Here is a 20,444-nt window from a genome sequence, read left to right as displayed (position 1 = left end):
TTAAGTATAGCAACCAACACCAATTTCAGACTGGGTCGTAGATAGTGATTCAAGACGACTTTAGCTAATAATCGAATCTTAGCTCGGCGAATAAGTAGGAGGTACTTCATATAATTTTGATATTTCTTAATGCTACTTTAAGAAGGAATCCTGTACGCATCACCTTACAGTCTGTAGGTACTTTCAAAAACAACCAGTCAAAATTATTGAGCGAGATGGGCTTTGTGTAGCCATCTTATCTACATACTAGAAGCCTCTGTTCGGACGTTCGGATGTTCGTATCTCTCCAGCGGTATAGTTTGAACTTGAGCTCTTTACGTTGCATTGAAGGATTTTAAAACAACCATAAAGGCAGCATAAAAACTGGATTTTGAGCCTCATAAATGCGATGAACTACCAAACTTAAAGATCCCATGCTCTTTAAGATTTTACCAAAACGCCAACCGATCAGCATAGGTATACCGAAGGATTTTGTGTCGCTCGAGAGAATATGAATATCGATGGATATGCGCTCGTGATTGGTGGAGGTACGGATTTTGTCTTTGATCTATGTGTGCGTATTTTACCTATGCGACGGCTAGACTAACTCTACGGACCTATCAGGCGGTGGGATAGGTAGAGCATGTGCGTTAGGCTTCACTAAAGAAGGAGCCGCAGGTGTTATGGTAGCCGATATCGATCTCGCGGCCGCGATATGTAGTGCAACCGATTGCAAGCGTAAATCCGCTCGTATGGATTTTCGGGTGCAGGCAGCCCATATCGATGTCACAGTCGAGGAGTCAGTCAAACGAGTCATAGCCTCCACGGTGAAGGCATTTGGGAGGGTTGATTATTGCGTCAATAGTGCTGGTGTGAGTCGTATTTCGATTCATGAGCTGGTTATCCGGCCATTGCAATATTGCTTATTCGTTTTCTAGATTGGTGTCGAAAATGCAAGTGAGATGGCTGAAGCCAACGTCGCGGAATTTAGCCGCTTTCAGACCATCAATGTCACCGGAACCTTTCTCGTTACACGCGATGTATCAGCCATCATGAAGATGCAAGAGCCAAAACCGGCGGATGCAGCTTACCCGGAGCGGGGAATGATCCGTGGGGCCATCGTCAATATAGGATCGTTGGCTTCGTTTGTAGCACAGCCAGGAATGGTGCAATACACAGCTTCGAAGCACGCAGTCTTAGGGCTGACCAAGAACGCGGGTAAGTGGCCAGTTTATCTGCAAGGCGTTAAGCAACCAACGCCCATCTCTTCATATGGTTACAATGAGCGTGAAGTAGCCGCTAACAAGTAGGTATTCGTGCATGTAGCACTTGATAATGCAACACATGGGATTCGGGTCAACTGTGTGTGTCCATCGTGGGTTGATACGCCAATGGTCCGGCGGGCCATTGAGCAAGTATCCGGGCTTGAGCAGACGATTAAGACACTGGTGCCGTTCGGGCGCGTCGCTCGTCCTGAGGAAGTAGCCGATGCAGTTATTTTCTTGTGTAGCCCAAGGTCAAGTTATGTGACGGGCTGCAGTCTGGTTATTGACGGGGGCACTGCTCTGCGAGGCATGTTGTAGATGATTTGCAATGGTTGGTGGGATAGCAGGATCATAGTGGCTCGTTATTTGATTAAGGCATACCTACCTAAGCTGATGCGTATACTACCACCTTAGGTACCTATCAGCGTAACATTTATGGGGAAGTATTTCGCAAAAAATGTGATACTCCGACTGTCGACTTTGCTTGTTTCACGAAAGAGGCTCAAGGTTAATCCTGACTTCCAGTTATTGAAGCCTTTGGGGAAGGGGTGTGATTATCCAGTCGATAGATATCGTTACTGTTACTCGAAGATAGTCTATGATTACGGACCTTCTCTGTCATTATAGACATATATCTTAAACTACCCAGAAGTCACAAAATGATAAAATATTCATGCACAACTACCTCTTATATCTTATCATTTGAAAATAAGTAACTAACTTATAAGGTTATCATTATTCGAACATGGAGTCCTCTGGAAAACCGACAGCTGAAACTACTGCTAACATCAACACCAACAAGATGTCAGAAGATCCTCTCATGTTCTTCCGTGGGGCAGGTTACATCGCACAAGGCTTTCCGGCACCGGGGCTTCGTCGCACTGTGCGGCACATCACGGGCCATAATGCCGAGGGAAGGTCCGTATTTTTGTCAACCGACTGCGGTAGCCACCACCGCATCATCGGAGACCAGCAGGCGCTGGCTAATATCATCTATTCGACCTCCGAGACGCCAGTGGACATGAATAATGACAAAGACTTGCAGCATGCAAAAGACCACGAAGTAAGCTTCAGATTAAACGTAAAGTCCTAATAACGTACGACTAACAGAAACAAGCCCCCAATGCATTATCCCCAGGGCACTGTGCTGCGTATGATGGATTTTGCGCCAGGGCTGGTATCGCCCATGCACCGAACCGTGTCCCTCGACTTCGGTATCGTACTCGAGGGCGAGTTTGAGCTAATCCTCGACTCAGGGGAGACACGGATTTTGCGTCAAGGTGATATCAGTGTCAACCGCGGCGGTGCCCACACGTGGCGCAATCTCACGGGAAATGGCACTATGCCTGGGCGTATGCTCTACGTACTTGTCGACTCTAAGCCCGTTATCACGGCCGAAGGCGTAGAGCTCGGCGAATATCTGGCTGAGCTAGCGCCCTACTATGTAAGAGAATAGCGACATTGGGGCGATTATATTATTATTAGATGGGAAGTTAGAATACTGAGCTACCTACCTACCTACCTATTATTCGTGTTGGAGTATATGTCTTTAGCCTTCATGATGTGCTAGATAGAACCTATCCGAATAAATCGCATCTCAGTAACTAGACTAGCAATGTAGCAATTCCAGTAATGTAGCAATGATAGACAAATATAATTGACAGTTCCCCCCAGATGGTAAATTATCCCTGGTCTTGATCCCCTTTTCTTCGATGTTCCATGTATGCTGTTCGAAGTTTCCCGAGGCTAAAAGTGACCCAGAATATCCGATCCTAGAATACGATCAGTCACACGATACTTAGGTCACGGGGGGTACCGTACCCAAATGGTGCGCCAGCCAAGATTGGTGAGAAGCCGAACGGAGACGGTAGAATTGCCATACCAGAACCATGCTGGCGGTGACGACTTGAGACTCTTTGCAACGACGTTTTTTGCATACACAAACCGATCTGTAGTATCTGCCAGAATGCTTAGAATCAGGATATACCTGCTAACAACTTAAAGGGGGGGTGTTACTGGGTGTCCTCTGGACATGCTGTCTAAATTCTGCAGCAAGTGCAGAGTAATATGAATCTGAGTTGGAGGCATAGGATTAGTCTAGGTTAGGTCAGTGCGAGGAAGCTGGGTCTAAATTGGGACGGACCTGGTCGGAGTTCCCTTTTCGTGTCCCTCTTGAGGATATTTGTTCCGATTTCTCCGGATATGATCTTATGCTTCCATGTTAGCTCTAACGTAATGAAGGAAACGGCGTAAATCTACCACATGCCGTAAGAACTTTGACGCTGTGATTATGAAATAGGATGTATTAGTCGGAAATTTTCCAAGTTGTGATAACCCCCTAAACTCACTCGAATGGCGCCATTTCAACCCGTAGCGTATTAGACCAGTGGTGAAGGGCGGCTTTGGCGGCATTGTATGCGGCACCATACACGTATGGGACAATGCCGCCTATGGAACCGATATTGACAACGGTCCCGGATGATTCGATCAGCATATGGTGAAAATGGTGTACCATGCGCATAGGTCCGAAGACGTTGACGTCAAACATATATTGCGCTTCGGCAACATCGGTATCGATGGCCGTCATGGTGTAAGCTAAGAAGGTGTTCAGTATCCAATATAAGTGCGACGTGAATAATGATTTATGAGAGACAATTCACCTATTCCGCTAATATATCAAAGATAACTCTATTAGTTGACATCTCCTGTAATTCTCCAGGGCTGTTAGATAAAACTTACGCGTTATTGACTAAGATGTCAAGGAACCCATCGGTAAGATCAATAACGTTTCTTTGGAGCTCTAAAATTGACTCTTCTTGAGTTACGTCTAGTGAATAGCACGTGATACCGGGCTGGTCGAGATGGTTTCTCTGCTCCGACGGAAGCACTGTGGCAATGGCATGTAGTCCGCGCAGAGCATATTCTTTAACTAGAGCCTCGCCGATGCCACCATGGCCACACCTACACCGAAAAAATGATTAGCTAGCATCCATCATCTTAGGGACTCTATACTAATACGAGGAAGAAGTTACCCGGTGACGAGAGCGAATTTGCGTCTTTGTGGCATTGTGCCAGGGTCAATTTTTGGTACGGTTTTACAAAGGTTTAAAAATGGGTTGAACTGAAATATTTACACCTTAGTTACATGTAGACTAAAGTCTGGAAATTCAAGAATATCAGTGGACGTGACTCTGGAGACACCCCTTCCGTATTGGAAAAGTCTCGGTTTATTTTGGTACACTCTGCTCGTCGTCGAGTACGCCGCTAAGGCCGCGTTATTGTAGATAACAAACCAGCCTGTAAAGCATCGTTATGCACCACCGCCATGTGCCGAGAAAAGCACCGAGCGCTTCTAGCCACTCACATCTTCGGGTGCAGCAATGTAGGACAACTCTATGCGGTATCACACATGCGCATATACATGACCGAGTATGCATAATTTTACGCCTCTTTAGCACGTACCCCTAAAGTACAAAATACCTGATATATAGAGTACCTAGGTAGTTAGGAGGTAATATGTATTGGAGCTATCAAGTATGGTGACTGCAAAGGCAATAATGGACCCCAAAACAATACCTTAGCCGCATCCTGTTGCTATCTAATTTACGGTAGCTCTATTTGTAGGAGTGTTAGGTTAATCGATGAGTTAATAGTTTAAGAGTAGGACGAGAGTAAATAATAAAGCTATAAAGACAATCTCGTAGTACACACATCCCGGAGAATTGGATAAACTAAACTACGACGAGACGCCTCAGTGTTAGCTTGGAAAGGAAACCCCTTTCATAATAGATCATAACATCAAGTGGCAAAAGTACTAACATGTCCGAATCTTCCGAGTCTTTCCTCATGTGTAGCACCGAGACCGGTGGCGGAGACCGAACCGTTGACCGTGATCCTCCGTGTATAGTCGGCATGGGTAAGTGCGCGGACCTGATATTGTTGCCAATTTCTAAGACTTTTCTTGCTAATATTTCTTATTATAAAGCATGCCGGCTACCAGGTGGAATTAAGTCACCCTCCGAATTTTGGGAATTCCTGATGCGTAAGGGGTGTGCGCAGGGCTCGGTGCCGGCCAAGCGCTTCAACAAGGACGGGTTTTATCATCCGGATGGCGGATCTAGTGCCCACGCGGGATTGATGGACGTAGATGGCGGCTACTTTATTGACGAAGATGTACGTCTTTTTGACAACGCCTTCTTCGGTATTCACAACCTAGAGGCCGCTTCAATGGATCCGCAGCAGCGTAAATTGCTTGAAATCGTGTTCGAGTGCTTGGAACATGCTGGCACCTCTCTAAACCAAATCTCAGGTACGAACACCGGCGTCTTTGTCGGAAACTTTACCTTGGATCACCAGACGATGCAATCTCGGGACATGGACGCGATTCATCGCTTTTCGGCCACAGGATGCGGGACTACCATCCTGGCGAACCGCATCAGTCATGTGTTCAACCTCCAGGGACCCAGGTGAGTACCTCTCATATCGATGCTACCTACTTTTAGGCCCTCTATATCAGTATCTTTATTCGACAATAAGTTAAGGGAAGCTAATACTCCGTAATAACAAGTTTTACTCTTGATACGGCATGCTCCTCATCTCTCTATGCACTACATAGTGCCGTGACCGCGCTGGAGGCTGATGACTGCGATGCTGCAATCGTTGCAGCTGTCAACTTGATCATGTCTCCAGAGCAATGTGTAGCTGCCGCTAAGAGTGGTGTTCTTTCACCTACCTCGACTTGCCATACCTTTGACGCTGTCGCCGACGGCTATGGACGCGCTGAGGGCATGAATGCTATCTACCTCAAGCGGCTGTCACGCGCTATCAAGGACGGCGATAAGATCTGGGCTGTCGTTCGTGGTACGGCTGTTAATGCGTAAGCTTTAATCCCTTACCCTTGCTTGCTCCCACGACGACTAAATCTGCACCGCATGCACTCAGAAATGGGAAGACTCCTGGTATCACACAACCTAGCGCCGATATGCAAGAAACTGTGATCCGGAAGGCTTACTCGAAGGCTAGCCTGGATTTCGCCGACAGTGACTACGTTGAGTGCCACGGAACAGGAACGCCAGTCGGTGATCCCATCGAGGTCGATGCTCTTGGTCGTTGTTTCACAAGTTTGAAAAGGACTAGACCGTTACTGATAGGATCTGTAAGTTACCATTGACTGTGCAATAGTAATGATGCTCCGAGATATAACATTAACCAGTGTGATATACAAACAGTCAAAGCCTGGCCTTGGTCATAGCGAAGCGGCCAGCGGCCTAACAGCACTGATCAAAGTAGCCTTAGCGCTTGAATATGCCAAGATACCACCCACATACGGCGTGAATAATCTGAACCCGAAGCGTGAGCTTGTTTTCATTAACTCAGACAGTTATTCTTAGACGCTTGAATTGGCTAACGGCGGCTTGTAGTTAGACTAAACAGCCTAAACATGAGTGTTGCTACGGAGATCGAGGATTGGCCACGAGAACTTCGCAGGGCGAGTATCAACGCCTTTGGGTACGGCGGTGGCAATGCCCACGCTATCCTCGAGTGTGCTAACAGCTACCTGGGACGTGAAGACCAGAATGCAACAGAAACGGCTCTTCCTAATAAGTATGATAAGATTCTTGTGCTGCCTGTATCTGCTGCCTCTTTAGGATCATTGAAGACACGTATGAGCCATGTCCGGCAAGCGGTCCAAGGCAGTGATACAGACACCCTCAAGGGGCTGGCTCACACTTTAACTCGACGTACCTCCCACTTCAGCACTAGAGATGTCTTATTTATCAGATCTAGTAGCCCCGGGAAGAAACCAGACATATTAGACCTAGACATGGGCTTGAACAACGCTCAAGCTATGGATATTAGCTTGCCTGTCGCATTCGTGTTTACAGGCCAGGGTGCCCAATACGCAGCCATGGGCAAGGAGCTTCTTCTCCAGAATGAATGTTTCGTTACATCCATACGCAGTCTAGATCGCGTCTTGCAATTTTTACCTCCTGAATATATCCCTGGTTGGACTTTGGAGAACGCCATTCTCGACCCACTCGAAAACAGTCAGATTCATCAGGCTAATCGAAGCCAACCAATATGCACGGCTATTCAAATTGCTCTTGTTGACTTGCTTCATAGCTGGGGTATCACTCCTTGCGCGGTGGTTGGCCACTCATCTGGCGAGATCGCTGCCGCGTATGCCGCTGGTCTAATAAGTGCCAAGCAGGCTATCCTAACAGCCTACTTTCGTGGATATGTAGTGAGCCAGTTGACAGGCAAAGGTGCTATGTTAGCGGCTGGGATTGATGCCGATTTGGCCAAAAATCTAATCCAGCAAGCCAAACTTGATAGTGAGGTATCAGTTGCTTGTATTAACTCGACCGAAAGTGTAACTCTGAGTGGCTCAGTAGATGGCATCGAACATATCATGGTCGAAATACAGCGGCAGGGAAAATTTGCTCGCAAGATCCGTACTGGGGAGCGAGCCTACCACTCTTTCATGATGAAAGAAGTAGGCGCGTTGTACGAAACATTACTCGCTCTATTTCTCGACCCTGTGTGCGAAGATAGCAATCAAATCAAAATCCCGGACGTGGAGATGTATTCCTCGGTAAACACCAATGATAAGGGTGAAGCCTCGATCCTCACCCAAGGCTCCGTCTCAGAACGTTACTGGCGAGACAATCTCGAAAAGCCTGTTCAGTTTTCTCTTGCGCTAAGCACGCTCCTGAGAAGCAGAAAGAGGGTGCACCTGGTTGAGATAGGACCGAACCCAGCACTAAAAGGGCCGATACAGCAGATATGCTCTCATCTTAAACGGGATCATTTCTTAGTGCCGTATTCCTGTACGCTCATCAGAAACCAAGATGCCGACCTCTGTATGAAACGGCTAGCCGGTATCCTCTTCATATTTCACCAAACCCTACGCTGGCAGAATGTGAACTCATTGCCCAATTCAGCTTCTATTCGCAACCTCCCACCATATCCTTGGGACTACTCTGCTGGTCTACTTTGGCAAGAGCCACGCGCCAGTATTGAGCTTCGTAATCGGCGGTATCCGCGGCATGAGCTGCTTGGTTCTCGGCAGGTTGCTGGGAATGGCATCGACTGGACATGGAGAAACGTGCTTAACCTAAACGAGATTCCGTGGGTGCGTGACCACAAGTTAGAGAGCCAGATTGTTTTCCCAGCCTCTTGCTATTTGGCTATAGCAATTGAGGCGCTTTCCCAAACCCGGGAAACGCTTTCAAGAACAGCATCCGCAGTCATTTTCCGCCACGTTAATATTGGTACTGCACTTATTATTCCCGATGACGAAGCTAAGGACGAGGTAGAACTTCACACGTCCTTGACGTTCCGGGAGCTCTCCAGAACCACTGTATCAGAAGACTGGTATAAGTTCTCTATCTCGTCCTTCGTGGCTGGTCAGGCCACGGTGCATTGCTCTGGCGACATCCGAATCATGGACAACCCAGAGTGCATATCGCTTGCCAAGACCGTCACGGTTACTGATGTGAATAACTTTGAGGAATGGCCGAATATGGGAATCTGGTACGATAGGTTCGCCAGTGAAGGCCTTCGGTTTGGATCTAGTTTTCGGTCCGTGATGAAATTGCGCACTGACGGTAGTCGATCTCGCTGTGAAGCCATGTGTACTACCCGTCTTGTGCCGGATGTATCAAGGGAGTTAAACGGTACACATTACCCCATTCATCCAATCACTATTGACGCATGCATCCAAGTAGCTATCATGGGCGCGGCAGCAGGAGATGTGAGTGAAACCCATGTTTACCTGCCGGTCTTCATCGACGAATGCTACATCCACGTGTCGGCCCCAAATGATCAAGAAGCGTTTGGCCTAGTCCAAGCCACATCGACCAAGACAGGGCCCTCGACGCGGAGAATGACTTCAACCCTCCGGTCTACAGATGCCACTCCAACACCAATTGTCCACTTACAAGGCGTACGTGTGGCTAAATATAAGACTAGCATCGTTCAAGAATCTCCTCTTCCACGTCAACCATGTCTCCGGGTTCGATGGAAGCCTGACATCCGACATTTACATGCGGGAATAACACAGCAGCTGGATAGATATATTTTGGAATTCATTGCTCGGTGTCAAGACCAGGATATGGAACTCGCTGACGATGAACGTCTAACCGCCATGGGCGCTTTGGTGGACCTTGCGGGACACCAAAATCCGCGTATGCGGGTTCTAGAACTCGGAAGTGGCTGTCAGTGCAAGGCAAAGAAACTACTAGAACTCCTTGATAATGGGACTGGGTTTCGACGTTGCAAGTCATGGCAACCTGGCAAGCTGGATGAGACCGGTGTGATCCAGCTGGACAGCGAAGACGGAGACAAATGTAGTCTTGAACCCCCTTTTGACCTACTTTTCATCCACGCCTCTCAAACCATCTGGGATTCAGTAGAAACACTCTATTCCTTAGTTGCTCAGCAGGGCATCGTCATCACCCGGAGAACAGCTGTCGCTGCCGAGGCACTTCGACGAAGCCAGTTCACCGTAACCGAGCTCCCTGGAAGCAAAGTTATCCTAGCTTCGCGTCCATCAGCCGAGGAAAATATCATAATTAAAAATTGTGATGTGATCATCGTGGTAATGAATAAAAAGTGCGCGTCTCTTAGATCATCAGCTAATTTTTCCCAGGTCCATAATCCGTCCTTGGCCGTAACAAGCTTCGCTGAAGCCTTACGAACGCACTTTCATCAAGAAGAGAATATCAATAATGTTCAGGTCGTTTCCATTTCTGAAATTAATGGCGTTCAGCTTTGCCCGCAGATGATATGCGTATCCCTACTTGAACTAGAGCATGAGTTTCTAGCGTCCATGAATCAGTACGATATGGACTGTCTGCGTATCATTACCAATACAATAACGACCATCCTCTGGCTTACGGGCGCAAACGTATCGGGAAACGAGTTAAATCCTGATCTTACTCTCTCAAATGGGCTCTCCCGTGGACTGATATTAGAACAGCCATCCCTTAATTTTGTTGTCATAGATGTCGGCCCTATTGTTGACTGCAAACCTATAACGTACCAGAATATTATGATAGTGTTGAAGTCATACTATCATAACAATGGCGCGGGAGAAGACAAAGAGTATATCCAGAAAAATGGGCTTCTTCATATCAGCCGCTTTGGTCCCGACTTCACGATTAATTCCCTTTTCCGCCGCCGCTTCGAGAAACAGGGGGCTGCTGCGAAAGCTAAATTATCTACAGCTCACCCTGCCAGGCTCGCGGTCGGGACTTCCGGCGGGGGTGACACCCTTCACTTTGAACAGATACGGGAACCAGTCTCATCCACACCAAATGGTTTCATCGACGTACTCGTTAGGGCGGTCAGTCTTAATGCCAAAGACGTCTATGCGCTGAAGGGCCGAGTGGAAACACGGAATGCGACAACGGCCCTAGAGTTTAGTGGCGTAGTGACGGCGGTAGGACTTGATATCACACACTTGCAGCCCGGCGACGACGTTGTCGTTGGCATGCCGTGTCACTTCGCCACTTCTCAACGAGTGCCTGTCTGGGCTGCTCATAAAATGTTGCCGGGGGAGCAGTATACTACCATGGCCACCTTTCCCACGATATACGGTACCGCGCTTTACGCCCTGGTCCATCGTGCCCACTTGCGTACCGGCGAGTCAATATTAATACAAGGCGGCGCGGGCGCATTCGGCTTTGCTGCTATCACGATTGCGAAGCACATCCTCGGCACGACCACCAATATCTATACTACAGCTGGGTCACAAGCAAAAAAGAGATTCATAGCGGACGAACTAGATATTCCAGAAGGGAATATCTTCCATTCTCGCAATGCCTCTTTCGCTACGGACTTAATGTCTGCTACGAGGGGGCATGGTGTCAACGTCGTTGTGAACTTTCTAATTGGTGACCTCTTACGCGCAAGTTGGGAATGCGTAGCGCCGTTTGGTCGCTTCGTCGAGATTGGCAAACGAGATCTTCTTGATATCGGCAAGCTAGACATGCATATCTTCCTCCGAAACGCGACATTTACGGCGTTCGACTTTAGTGATTTATACTATCAACAAGTAGATTATAGCGACAACACGTTTTCAAGGTATGCCCTACAGAAGCAAGGTACACAATCAATCGTAAAAAGCAACAGAAACTGATGTGGTGTCTACTAGTTTACTGGAAGACATCTTGAACCTATATCGCTCGGGTCATATAAAGCCACCGCCCATAACAACGTTTGCTGCCGACAGAATTGTAGAGGCATATCGCCACTTCTCTTCCGAAGACCGGCTAGGTAAAGTTGTTATCTCGCTGGAAAAAGAAGACAGCAGAATTCTTGTATGTCATTCTAAAATTATCATATCGCCCGTTATTTAAGACCTTATGTGCTGACAAGTACTCTAGCTTGCGCCTTCGCGGTATCTTACGCTGTTCGACCCACAAAAGGTATATTTACTAGTAGGCTGCCTTGGGGGGCTCGGTCGAAGCCTGAGTCGCTGGATGGTGTCACGAGGAGCGCGCAGTTTCGTCTTCCTGGGCAGGTCGGCCTGCGATAAGCCATATGCAAAACAACTCGTCTCTCGTCTTGAAGAGGCTGGAGTTGACGTTAAAGTAGTTCGAGGCGACGTTGCCAGCCGCTTCGACGTGGATTTAGCCGTCTCCGCATGCCTCAGCACTGAGAAGAGCATTGGGGGGGTCGTACACGCCGCCATGGGGCTTCACGAAAGCTTGTTCGCTCGAATGACAGCTGAAAACTGGCAGACTGCTATACAGCCCAAGTGGAAAGGCGCCTGGAACTTACACAAGGCGCTCGAGGGTCATGATAAAAAACTTGACTTTTTCCTACTTACTTCTTCACTTTCGGGTAGTGTGGGCACAGCAACCGAGAGTAACTACTGCGCAGCGAACAGCTTCCTCGACGTCTTTGCTCGCTGGCGTCGTTCCCAGGGCAAGCCAGCGGTTTCGGTCGGCCTCGGTATGATCTCTGAAGTAGGATATCTGCATGAAAATCCCGAGATAGAGGCGCTGCTCCTTCGAAAAGGTATACAGCCCTTAAAGGAGGCGGAATTCCTACAGGTCATCGACCTCGCGCTTGCCAGTGACGCAGAGATATTTAATGCTAAAGAGAATGATGACCTAGCGTCAGCACATATACTCACTGGCCTGGAACCTCTTGGGTTTCTCCAGCTGGTAAATCGAGGCTTCGATATGACCTTTAGTTCCGCACATGACCCACGGTTAGCCATTTTAGCCGCCGCACTGGCATCCGAGCTAGATGTTGAGAAGGAAAAATCAGGAATAAATGAGAAAGGAGCCGCACGTATTGCCACCGCGGAGTGGCTTCGAGGCGTTCCAGCTCACGCTATTGGGCTCCTCGCATCCGAAGGGGATGCTGGTTCATTGCAAGTCGCCATGTTGAGGCTTATCAGGAAGCGTTTCTGCAGTCTGATCCTTAATCCTGTTGACCAAATAGACGATAACAAGCCGCTGGCACGATTTGGCGTAGACAGCATGATTGCATCAGAGTTTCGAACTTGGTTTTGGACTGCTTTCAAGGTCGACGTACCATTTCTTGATATCATGAGCCCTGACAAAAATCTTTCCACTCTAGCAGATTTCGCGGGAGAGAAGTTAATGAGTGGCTAAGTCTTTAAAAGGCTATAATCTACTTATTGCATCTGATACGTAATTCTTATTCGATACAAAAGGTGATTTAACTCTGATCTACCTTCCGTGTATGATCCTGTACAGTTACTAGATTGGTCAATTGCCGTAATAATCGACAAGCCACCTTTTCAACTTCTGAGTATGGCCCGTAACAAGGTATGAGTTTATATGGTGCTAAGCACGTATAAATTACAATCAAGAACAGGGCGTTATCTTTCCCTTTTGCTAAATGAGCATGGTTTTGGAATGATAGGTACGAGTAGGAATGCAACTATTGAGGCAGGTATATAGTGCAGCACAGCTAAGCCATGATTCATATTTGTCCAACTCATAGATACTTCAATATTGTTGTACCATGATAACATCCTAAATAGCCCTGGCTATAGATTTTCTCCAGTGAATATAGAAAATGTAAAGAATTAGTTAACTATTTTCATCTATCATAGAACTTTAAGATCGATATAATCTAGCTTGAGCCAACCGACTGCTATGGTATATGTGAGAGGACTTCTTTCTAGCTCTGCGTAGCTTCCTCCTCTGATTCAACTTAGGCAAGCCGTAAATACGTAGTCAGGTGGTCTGGTGGTAACTACCGATTTGTCAAGGTGAAAAATCTTGATGTAAAGATATGAGCAATAGTTAGAACATGAGTAATTAAGCTATTGCGCTGGTAACTTATAGATACCTTGAATACATATTACACTGGACTACTGACATAGCCGGGAGCCCATTTTTCTAAGGGTTTCAATGGTTAAGGAACTTAGTAAGGGGTAAGTGGGAATGGCTTCATTCAACCCGTTTATGAGGTAGATATATATTCTACACATGAATCCCGTACCGTTCTATCGTCATCGCTCTATAGCTGATTTTTGATCAAGGGCTATTACGCAAGAATATGCTCGGCTTATGTATATGTCGCACAACCTCTCTTTACCCTGACCGCCCATCTTTCTCGGCAGAAGATAAGCTGCCCAATGATTGAGACAAAACGGTCTCTTTATAAGATGTCGTGTATCCTATGAGTCACGTTGGTTGTAAGGACCCGGCTCGAGGTCTAGACGAGGGCCAGTGACGTCCGTTCGCAGCGGGATTGATGCGATACTTATCGCAGGGGTTGGCAGCACTGCATGACAGCATAGTAATTTCGGAATTAATGGGGCTATGCCGATCTATCTGGTTGAATGAGGCCGTGCAAACGGACCGCAATCTCTAATATCACCTCAACCCGAGCGAACAAGCCCGTATCCAAATCCCGGAGGGAATCTGAGCCGACTGCGAGTAAGCGTCTCCGCGGCATCAACTCCATGGTTTGGGGGACTATGGAGACGAAGGCAGCAGCATGGGTAGCGGATCGGTCCGGTAGTACTAGTATCCCCATGGGGATTAGCAGATTAGGTAGTTAGTCCTGGATTGTATAACGGCCTCAAACTGACGTTGTCCCGTAACCACTTCTGATCACGGGCGTAGGATTCCAATTCCTCAATGGTTGTGGGGAAGGTCGGGGGGCAACTTGGGCCTAAGGAGTCTACGTGTCAGACTCTCTAGCGAGGTTAATACATAGACATGTTGTGAGGCCCAATTCTCACCCTCCAATAAGACGTTTACATATTGAGGCGCAATATGCAGGTCGGCGTGCTGCAAAAGAAGGAGTGGCGCGGTTGCTTCGGTTCGCATGGTGGTCCGATGAGGCTGAAGCCCGTTTGCTAGTTATTACGTAGTAGTTGACAAGTTGTAGGTTAAGGTGCCAAGGTGCTGTGGTTTGCCAAGGAAACAAGGCGACGACTCGGGGGTTACTATCGACATACTGTTAATATATACATAGAGGGCAGATCTAGGATCGCTGATTGGGTCGCCTCGGCTTGCATATACCTAGGTATGTAGGCTGGTAGGGTAAATATGACTCTTCTAAAGGCCAGCCAGAGTGACTCGTAAGCTGGTTGACTTTTGGATGCCTATGGCTTACAGTTACAGCAATAGTGGGCTGACAAGTTTTGCTGTCAAAGAGACATATCATTTTTGAAGCACCTCAGAGGGCAGCTAATTGCTAAAGCTGTATGCTGTATGCTTTTTCGTATCCACCAGCGTTAACCAATAAGTGAAGATGGTGACTGGTTACTGTGATAGGGCTTCGGACAACATTCCTGTTATTCTCTTAACCGAATCATATCTGGGTACCTACCTACCTCATAGCAATCCCTGTTTAGAAAAGTAAACCAAGATATGTAGTTTAGCGGTGAAGACAGGGAATAGACAAGGATGCCCGCCATCATCTGCTCTAAATTTTGTTTTTTAATCTATTATATGTAAATACCCCTATGCTATCCGATCCGTATAGTAGTCCCATCTCATGAGATGGTTAAAGGGACATATGTGCAAGTGTTTGATATTTTAACAAATATTTTACATTTTTCTTTCGTGCGGGTGACATTTTGTTTATGCAAGACGCACAGTTGTAGGGCAAGAAAAGACAGGGGGGATAGGTTCAGACAGGGGTAGCTTGCAGCTCTGATCCGTGTGCGCGGGTCCTCGAAAACGCCAAATTGGGTCTTAAACGGTTTAACTGCCTGACCGGGGGTTCACTATCTAGATGCCAAGTACCGTAATCTACCTATCTAATGCGTATTGTATGTATAAACCCGTAGTTGGAACGTATAATTACTATACGGAAGGTAATTAATATATGAACAAACCGACTATACACCGCTTTTAGGGGGAAAGGAAAAGAATCTCGAGGAAAGAGTAACCGTTTGACAAGGGAAATTTCATTTTATAGAAGAAATTAACTTGTTAGGTTAGAAACTGTACATATGGATGTATTGTACCTGTTCTTCTGGTACGGTGGTAACATGTATCCTGTGTGACAACTTCGATTTTACGTGAGCCCTGTAAGTGACTTATATGCACACTTATATGCACACACATACATGTACATATCTTTAATGGGCCCCTTAGTGTTGGCAAGCTAACAAGGTGGGCTTTACAAATGTATTTTACAGTTGCCTTTCCAACATTCTATGACGCTTTCCCTTAGATTTCGTCTTTGTGATTTTCGGCCTAAGTCACTACCTTATATAGTAGACTCCTCCTTCTCCTCTCCTCTAGCCCTATAGAAAAGGTACCCCTTAGAGGATTAATTCCTTCTCTTCTTTGTTTATAGTGCTTTCTAGGACTGTCTATCAGAGCTAGACGCTACTCATATCGCCCCATATTGGAGCTTGACCGATTAGCCTGGAGCCATCAGATAGAGGTAGAGCTTGCTTTGCTTCACCCTACAGCGGTATACCTAGCAGTATACCTAGCAGGTAAAGGTCGATCTCATCTCTAATCGCAATCGTCCCTGCTTTAGTTCCGGGACCCCTACAACTCCCCAGCAACTCCCCAGCAACTCCCCAGCTTTTGTTATTTCAACATCAAACACAACCAAACACTTTTCACAATCAAACTCTTCTTCTACCTTACTTGCCCTGGTGACAATCACGCCATAGAAAGGGTGTCGTCTTCTCGCTGCACCAAGGTACGCATACTTCTCTATATCACTTTACATCCTGTTCATGTGCCTTAATCCCCTTCTATCACACTCATGACCTGTTTAGGTAAAATCAGCATCTCATATTCTTACAGATATACACTAACGCGTATCAACTAGACATCTGTGTTGTCTATGACCCAGCGTGCCTCTACGTCCTTTCAGGTGAGAATATTTCTTAACTCCATCTACTGTCGCTAGAGCCAATCTAACTCTATAACTACCTTCATAGCCATCAATTGTCGTTATTTGACTGCCTCCGGGAACTGCTTTAGCGTTTAACCCATTCCCGAGCTTCGTATCTCCTGAGTTTAGTTACATACCTTAAGCATAGCTTCTCCTAGTCACTCTTTCTCAATCCTACTGCAATAGCCAATATGGCAGACCGCGGTAGAGGCAATCGTGGCCGTGGAGACCACCGTGGTGGAGGACGAGGTAGCCTCCGTGGACGTGGTGGTGGGAGTGCCACCTTTTCTGGGTTTGACCAGGGAGGTAACCTCCGTGGCGGCGGACGCGGCGGTGGTGATTATCGCGGAGGTCGAGGCGGAGGAGACTTTCGCGGCGGTGGACGAGGTGGCGGTGATTTCCGTGGCGGACGAGGAGGGCGAGGTGGCCGAGGAGGTCGAGGCGGATTTGTTGGTGAGAGCGAAGTGTATAAGTATGTTTCGGCTCAGTCTTCCTATGCTTTGATGCTAACGCAATTATAGACCGAATGGTGCACCTCGCCCAGACCAAAGCATTACTCAGCTTGAGAACAAGATCCTCGATGACTTTGGAATGGCGGCTAAAATGTCAGCCTTGAAGTTATCATCTAGCAAGGGCTCAAAGCCTTCTGCAGAAGAATGGATGCCTCTCCGACCGGCTTTTGGTACCAAGGGCAAAGAAGTTACCCTTTGGACCAACTATTTTGCATTAGACGTCAAAAAGACGCCGTCACTCTATAAATACAGTTTAGAAGTGACATTAGACAAGGAAAGTAACCCCAAGAAGGGCGAGGGCTCATCGGAAGCGAAACCAGGCGGGAAGAAATCAGGTAAGAAGGATAACGGCCCAATGGTTGCGAAAGGGATGAAGCTCCAAGCTGTCGTCAAGTCCGCTCTTGATCAGATTGCTAAAGGAATTCCCTATGCAACCGAGTTTAAGAGTCAAGTTATTACCCTCAAACCGCTACCGCTTCCAAAGGATCAAGTAGTCAAGATTCCGTATACCGACGAAGGCAAGAATGATGTTTACGACGTCAAGTTTTCCAACGCACCCGACATTGACATGGATAAGTTCAGGGCGTATGCCCAATCCATGCGGGACCCTACTGGAGACACATCGTTCCCGAAGTTCATAGAGGCCATCGATGCTATGACCATAATAACTGGGTATCGGGCTCGCTCCAACGATCAAATTGCGTCTGTGGGCCAAAGCCGACATTTCCCCCTTGATCTCCCATCGGAGATTCATCAGTTGGGCTACCCAGACAACAACACTGTCATTCGAGGATACTTCCAAAGCGCTCGACTAACCACAGGCCGTATCCTTCTGAATGCCAATGTGTCCCACGGCGTATTCCGTACGAGCGGAAACGTAGCTGCTTTGATAAAGAGTTATGGTACCAATGCCCCCCCATACCAGATTAACAAGTTCTTAGCGGGCCTACGCTGTAACTGTAGAATCCTTCCTGAAAAAACAGTTCCGGGCTCGAAAGGGGGTCAGAAATCAGGGGAGAAGATAATAAGGAAGCAGATCGCTGGCCTTGCTACGCCCAACGATGGCAAGGGTCAGAAGAATCAGCCGCTTGTGAAGCGCGCTGGTGGCGGACCTACAGAGGTATCCTTTTTCCTCTCAGGTTCCGTTCCCCAGGGCCTGAAGGAAAATGCCTACTGCACGGTTGCAGATTATTATCTCAAAAGTTGGTATTGTATTCTTTTCAGTCGAGCCCAATGCTAATCTCATTGCACAGAATATGGCTTCAAAGTAGACCCCAACCTGCCTGCCATCAAATTTGGCACAACGAGGCCAATCTACATGCCGGCGGAGTTGGTCGAAATTATACCGGGGCAGCCTCTCAAGCGCAAGACAACGGGTGATGAAACGGCTAGTATGATTCTGTTTGCTTGTCGGTCGCCCTTCGCCAATGCGACCTCGATCATGAACGAGGGTCGTAAGTGCTTAGGACTGGATGGCAACAAGGCGCTTGTAGGTGCTTATCTTTATATCCGATCCTATATGAACCTTGCTGATCATTATACAGACGGATTTCAACGTTACCGCTGGCAAGGAGCTGCTGACAGTGACGGGACGCGAGCTAACAGCACCTAATATTGCCTATCTGAACCTCCAGAACAGGCCGCAAACTACCTTTGTTAATGAAGGCAGCTGGAATATGCAGAATATCAAAGTCGTCAAACCCGGTCGACCAATTTCCAAGTGGACTTGGATTAACGTCGACTTCTTCCAGAATAGCACTCCGGACGACCTTCGTAATGCCATGCAGGCCTTTGTTCAGTTCATGATAAAGACGGGTATCAATATAAACCCCAAGCCATTGCCGTCGTCGAATAATACGGTTGTCTGTTCGAGAAACGAACCCCCTATTGTTCGCTTGAGGGAGAGATTTAACCAGTTCCGGAAGGATGCACCTCAGTTCGTGTTCGTCGTCCTCCCCGGCAAGAAGACCGACAAGGATATATACAAGGTCGTAAAGCTATTGGGAGATGTTGAATTCGGGTACCACACCGTGTGTGTGCTTCGATCCAATATTATTAAGTGTAGCCCGCAATATTTCGCGAACGTCGGTCTAAAGGTCAACTTGAAGATGGGCGGCATCAACCACAAGCTGAAGGACGACATAACCATTATTAAAGACGGCAAGACAATGGTTCTCGGGTATGATGTTACCCATCCGACGAACCTAGCAGGCGGCTCCGATGGCCTTCCGAGCTTGGTTGGAATGGTATCGAGTATCGATCGGGACTTAGGCCAGTGGCCAGCTGCGGCTTGGTCCCAGACAGGCAAGGTCGAGATGCTCAACGAAACATTGAAGGAGAAGTTTGCTTCGCGTCTGGAATTATGGAGGTCTCACAACAAGTCCTTGCCGCAGAACATTATCATATTCAGAGATGGTGTGTCCGAAGGCCAGTTCACACAGGTCTTAGATAAGGAGCTTCCATATATCCGAGAAGCCTGCAAGCTGAAATACCCAGCAAATCAGCCACCAAAGATATCTATCGTAGTATCGGTAAAGAGACACCATACGCGTTTCTACCCTACCGATCCCGAGCATATGACAAGGTCCCGGAACATCAAGAGCGGGACAGTAGTAGACCGAGGAGTCACTCAGGCTACAGTATGGGACTTCTTCCTAACCGCCCACCAGGCCCTGCAAGGTAATTAATTATCCCATACTCTCTAACACCACCACACATCCCGCTAACTCTTGTACGACATATAGGTACAGCCAGGCCAGCCCATTACACTGTTCTGCTAGACGAAGTCTTCCGCTCGGCCCTCGGATCGGAAGCAGCCAACTGCCTCGAGGCCTTGACGCACGAGATGTGCTACCTCTTCGGCCGAGCAACCAAGGCCGTTAGTATCTGTCCGCCAGCATACTACGCCGACATCGTGTGTACTCGACAACGATTATACCTCGATGATTACTTCGAGCGCGCCGAGACGCAGTCCACGTCCAGCACCCAGACCACAGTGGTGGCACCAGATATCCACCGAAACCTAGAAAACACCATGTACTATATTTAAGGTACGGCACGGCGTTGATTTTTGATTCGAGTTATGCGATGCGTTGATGGACCAAAGGCGATTGTATTCCTTTTTATTTATTTATTTGGGAGAAAATTTCGGGTTAATATACCCGCGTGCAGGAAGCATTGCTTACGAGCCATATTAATGTCCAGAGTTTGACTTTGAGTTCAGTCTCACGGTCGTTGGTGGCGATTAAACATGGCGTATAAGCGCATGCGTATGGATTCTGTTGGGCCCAATAGGTTAAGCGTTAAGTTATGAAGCGGCGTT

The 20,444-nt window shown here is 47.5% G+C and overlaps 5 protein-coding genes across 5 annotated transcripts; 4 read left to right on the top strand and 1 right to left on the bottom strand.

Annotated features, from left to right (window-relative positions):
- Positions 1-490: 490 nt before the first annotated feature.
- F5Y00DRAFT_268815 (NAD(P)-binding protein) lies at positions 491-2,043 on the top strand (the record flags this gene model as incomplete). The annotated part of the gene is made up of 4 exons (XM_048012327.1): positions 491-527; positions 604-851; positions 918-1,197; positions 1,306-2,043. 4 exons carry the CDS (start codon positions 491-493, stop codon positions 1,560-1,562), a joined length of 822 nt encoding a protein of 273 aa, XP_047865653.1. The 3' UTR covers positions 1,563-2,043.
- Positions 2,044-2,047: 4 nt separating this feature from the next.
- On the top strand, positions 2,048-2,838 carry F5Y00DRAFT_234646 (uncharacterized protein). Its single transcript, XM_048007447.1, has 2 exons — positions 2,048-2,307; positions 2,362-2,838. The coding sequence occupies exons 1-2, from the start codon at positions 2,065-2,067 to the stop codon at positions 2,698-2,700; spliced, it is 582 nt and encodes a 193-aa protein (XP_047865652.1). The 5' UTR covers positions 2,048-2,064; the 3' UTR covers positions 2,701-2,838.
- Positions 2,839-3,588: 750 nt separating this feature from the next.
- On the bottom strand, positions 3,589-4,311 carry F5Y00DRAFT_261168 (uncharacterized protein; the record flags this gene model as incomplete). Its single annotated transcript, XM_048011160.1, has 4 exons — positions 3,589-3,839; positions 3,905-3,912; positions 3,984-4,205; positions 4,277-4,311. 4 exons carry the CDS (start codon positions 4,309-4,311, stop codon positions 3,589-3,591), a joined length of 516 nt encoding a protein of 171 aa, XP_047865651.1.
- Positions 4,312-5,063: 752 nt separating this feature from the next.
- On the top strand, positions 5,064-12,877 carry F5Y00DRAFT_268808 (polyketide synthase-like protein; the record flags this gene model as incomplete). Its single annotated transcript, XM_048012326.1, has 8 exons — positions 5,064-5,160; positions 5,230-5,710; positions 5,812-6,120; positions 6,186-6,399; positions 6,473-6,596; positions 6,665-11,333; positions 11,404-11,569; positions 11,636-12,877. The coding sequence occupies 8 exons, from the start codon at positions 5,064-5,066 to the stop codon at positions 12,875-12,877; spliced, it is 7,302 nt and encodes a 2,433-aa protein (XP_047865650.1).
- Positions 12,878-16,472: 3,595 nt separating this feature from the next.
- F5Y00DRAFT_49295 (Piwi-domain-containing protein) lies at positions 16,473-20,426 on the top strand. The gene is made up of 6 exons (XM_048013731.1): positions 16,473-16,589; positions 16,657-17,082; positions 17,132-18,324; positions 18,376-18,611; positions 18,667-19,801; positions 19,867-20,426. Exons 2-6 carry the CDS (start codon positions 16,802-16,804, stop codon positions 20,169-20,171), a joined length of 3,150 nt encoding a protein of 1,049 aa, XP_047865649.1. The 5' UTR covers positions 16,473-16,589; positions 16,657-16,801; the 3' UTR covers positions 20,172-20,426.
- Positions 20,427-20,444: the final 18 nt, after the last annotated feature.

This window comes from Daldinia vernicosa (assembly GCF_022497035.1).
Source record: "Daldinia vernicosa strain CBS 139.73 unplaced genomic scaffold F5Y00scaffold_18, whole genome shotgun sequence".
Taxonomy (NCBI): domain Eukaryota; kingdom Fungi; phylum Ascomycota; class Sordariomycetes; order Xylariales; family Hypoxylaceae; genus Daldinia; species Daldinia vernicosa.
Note: the sequence above shows the minus strand (reverse complement) of the source record. Positions and strands in the feature narration are given on the sequence as shown.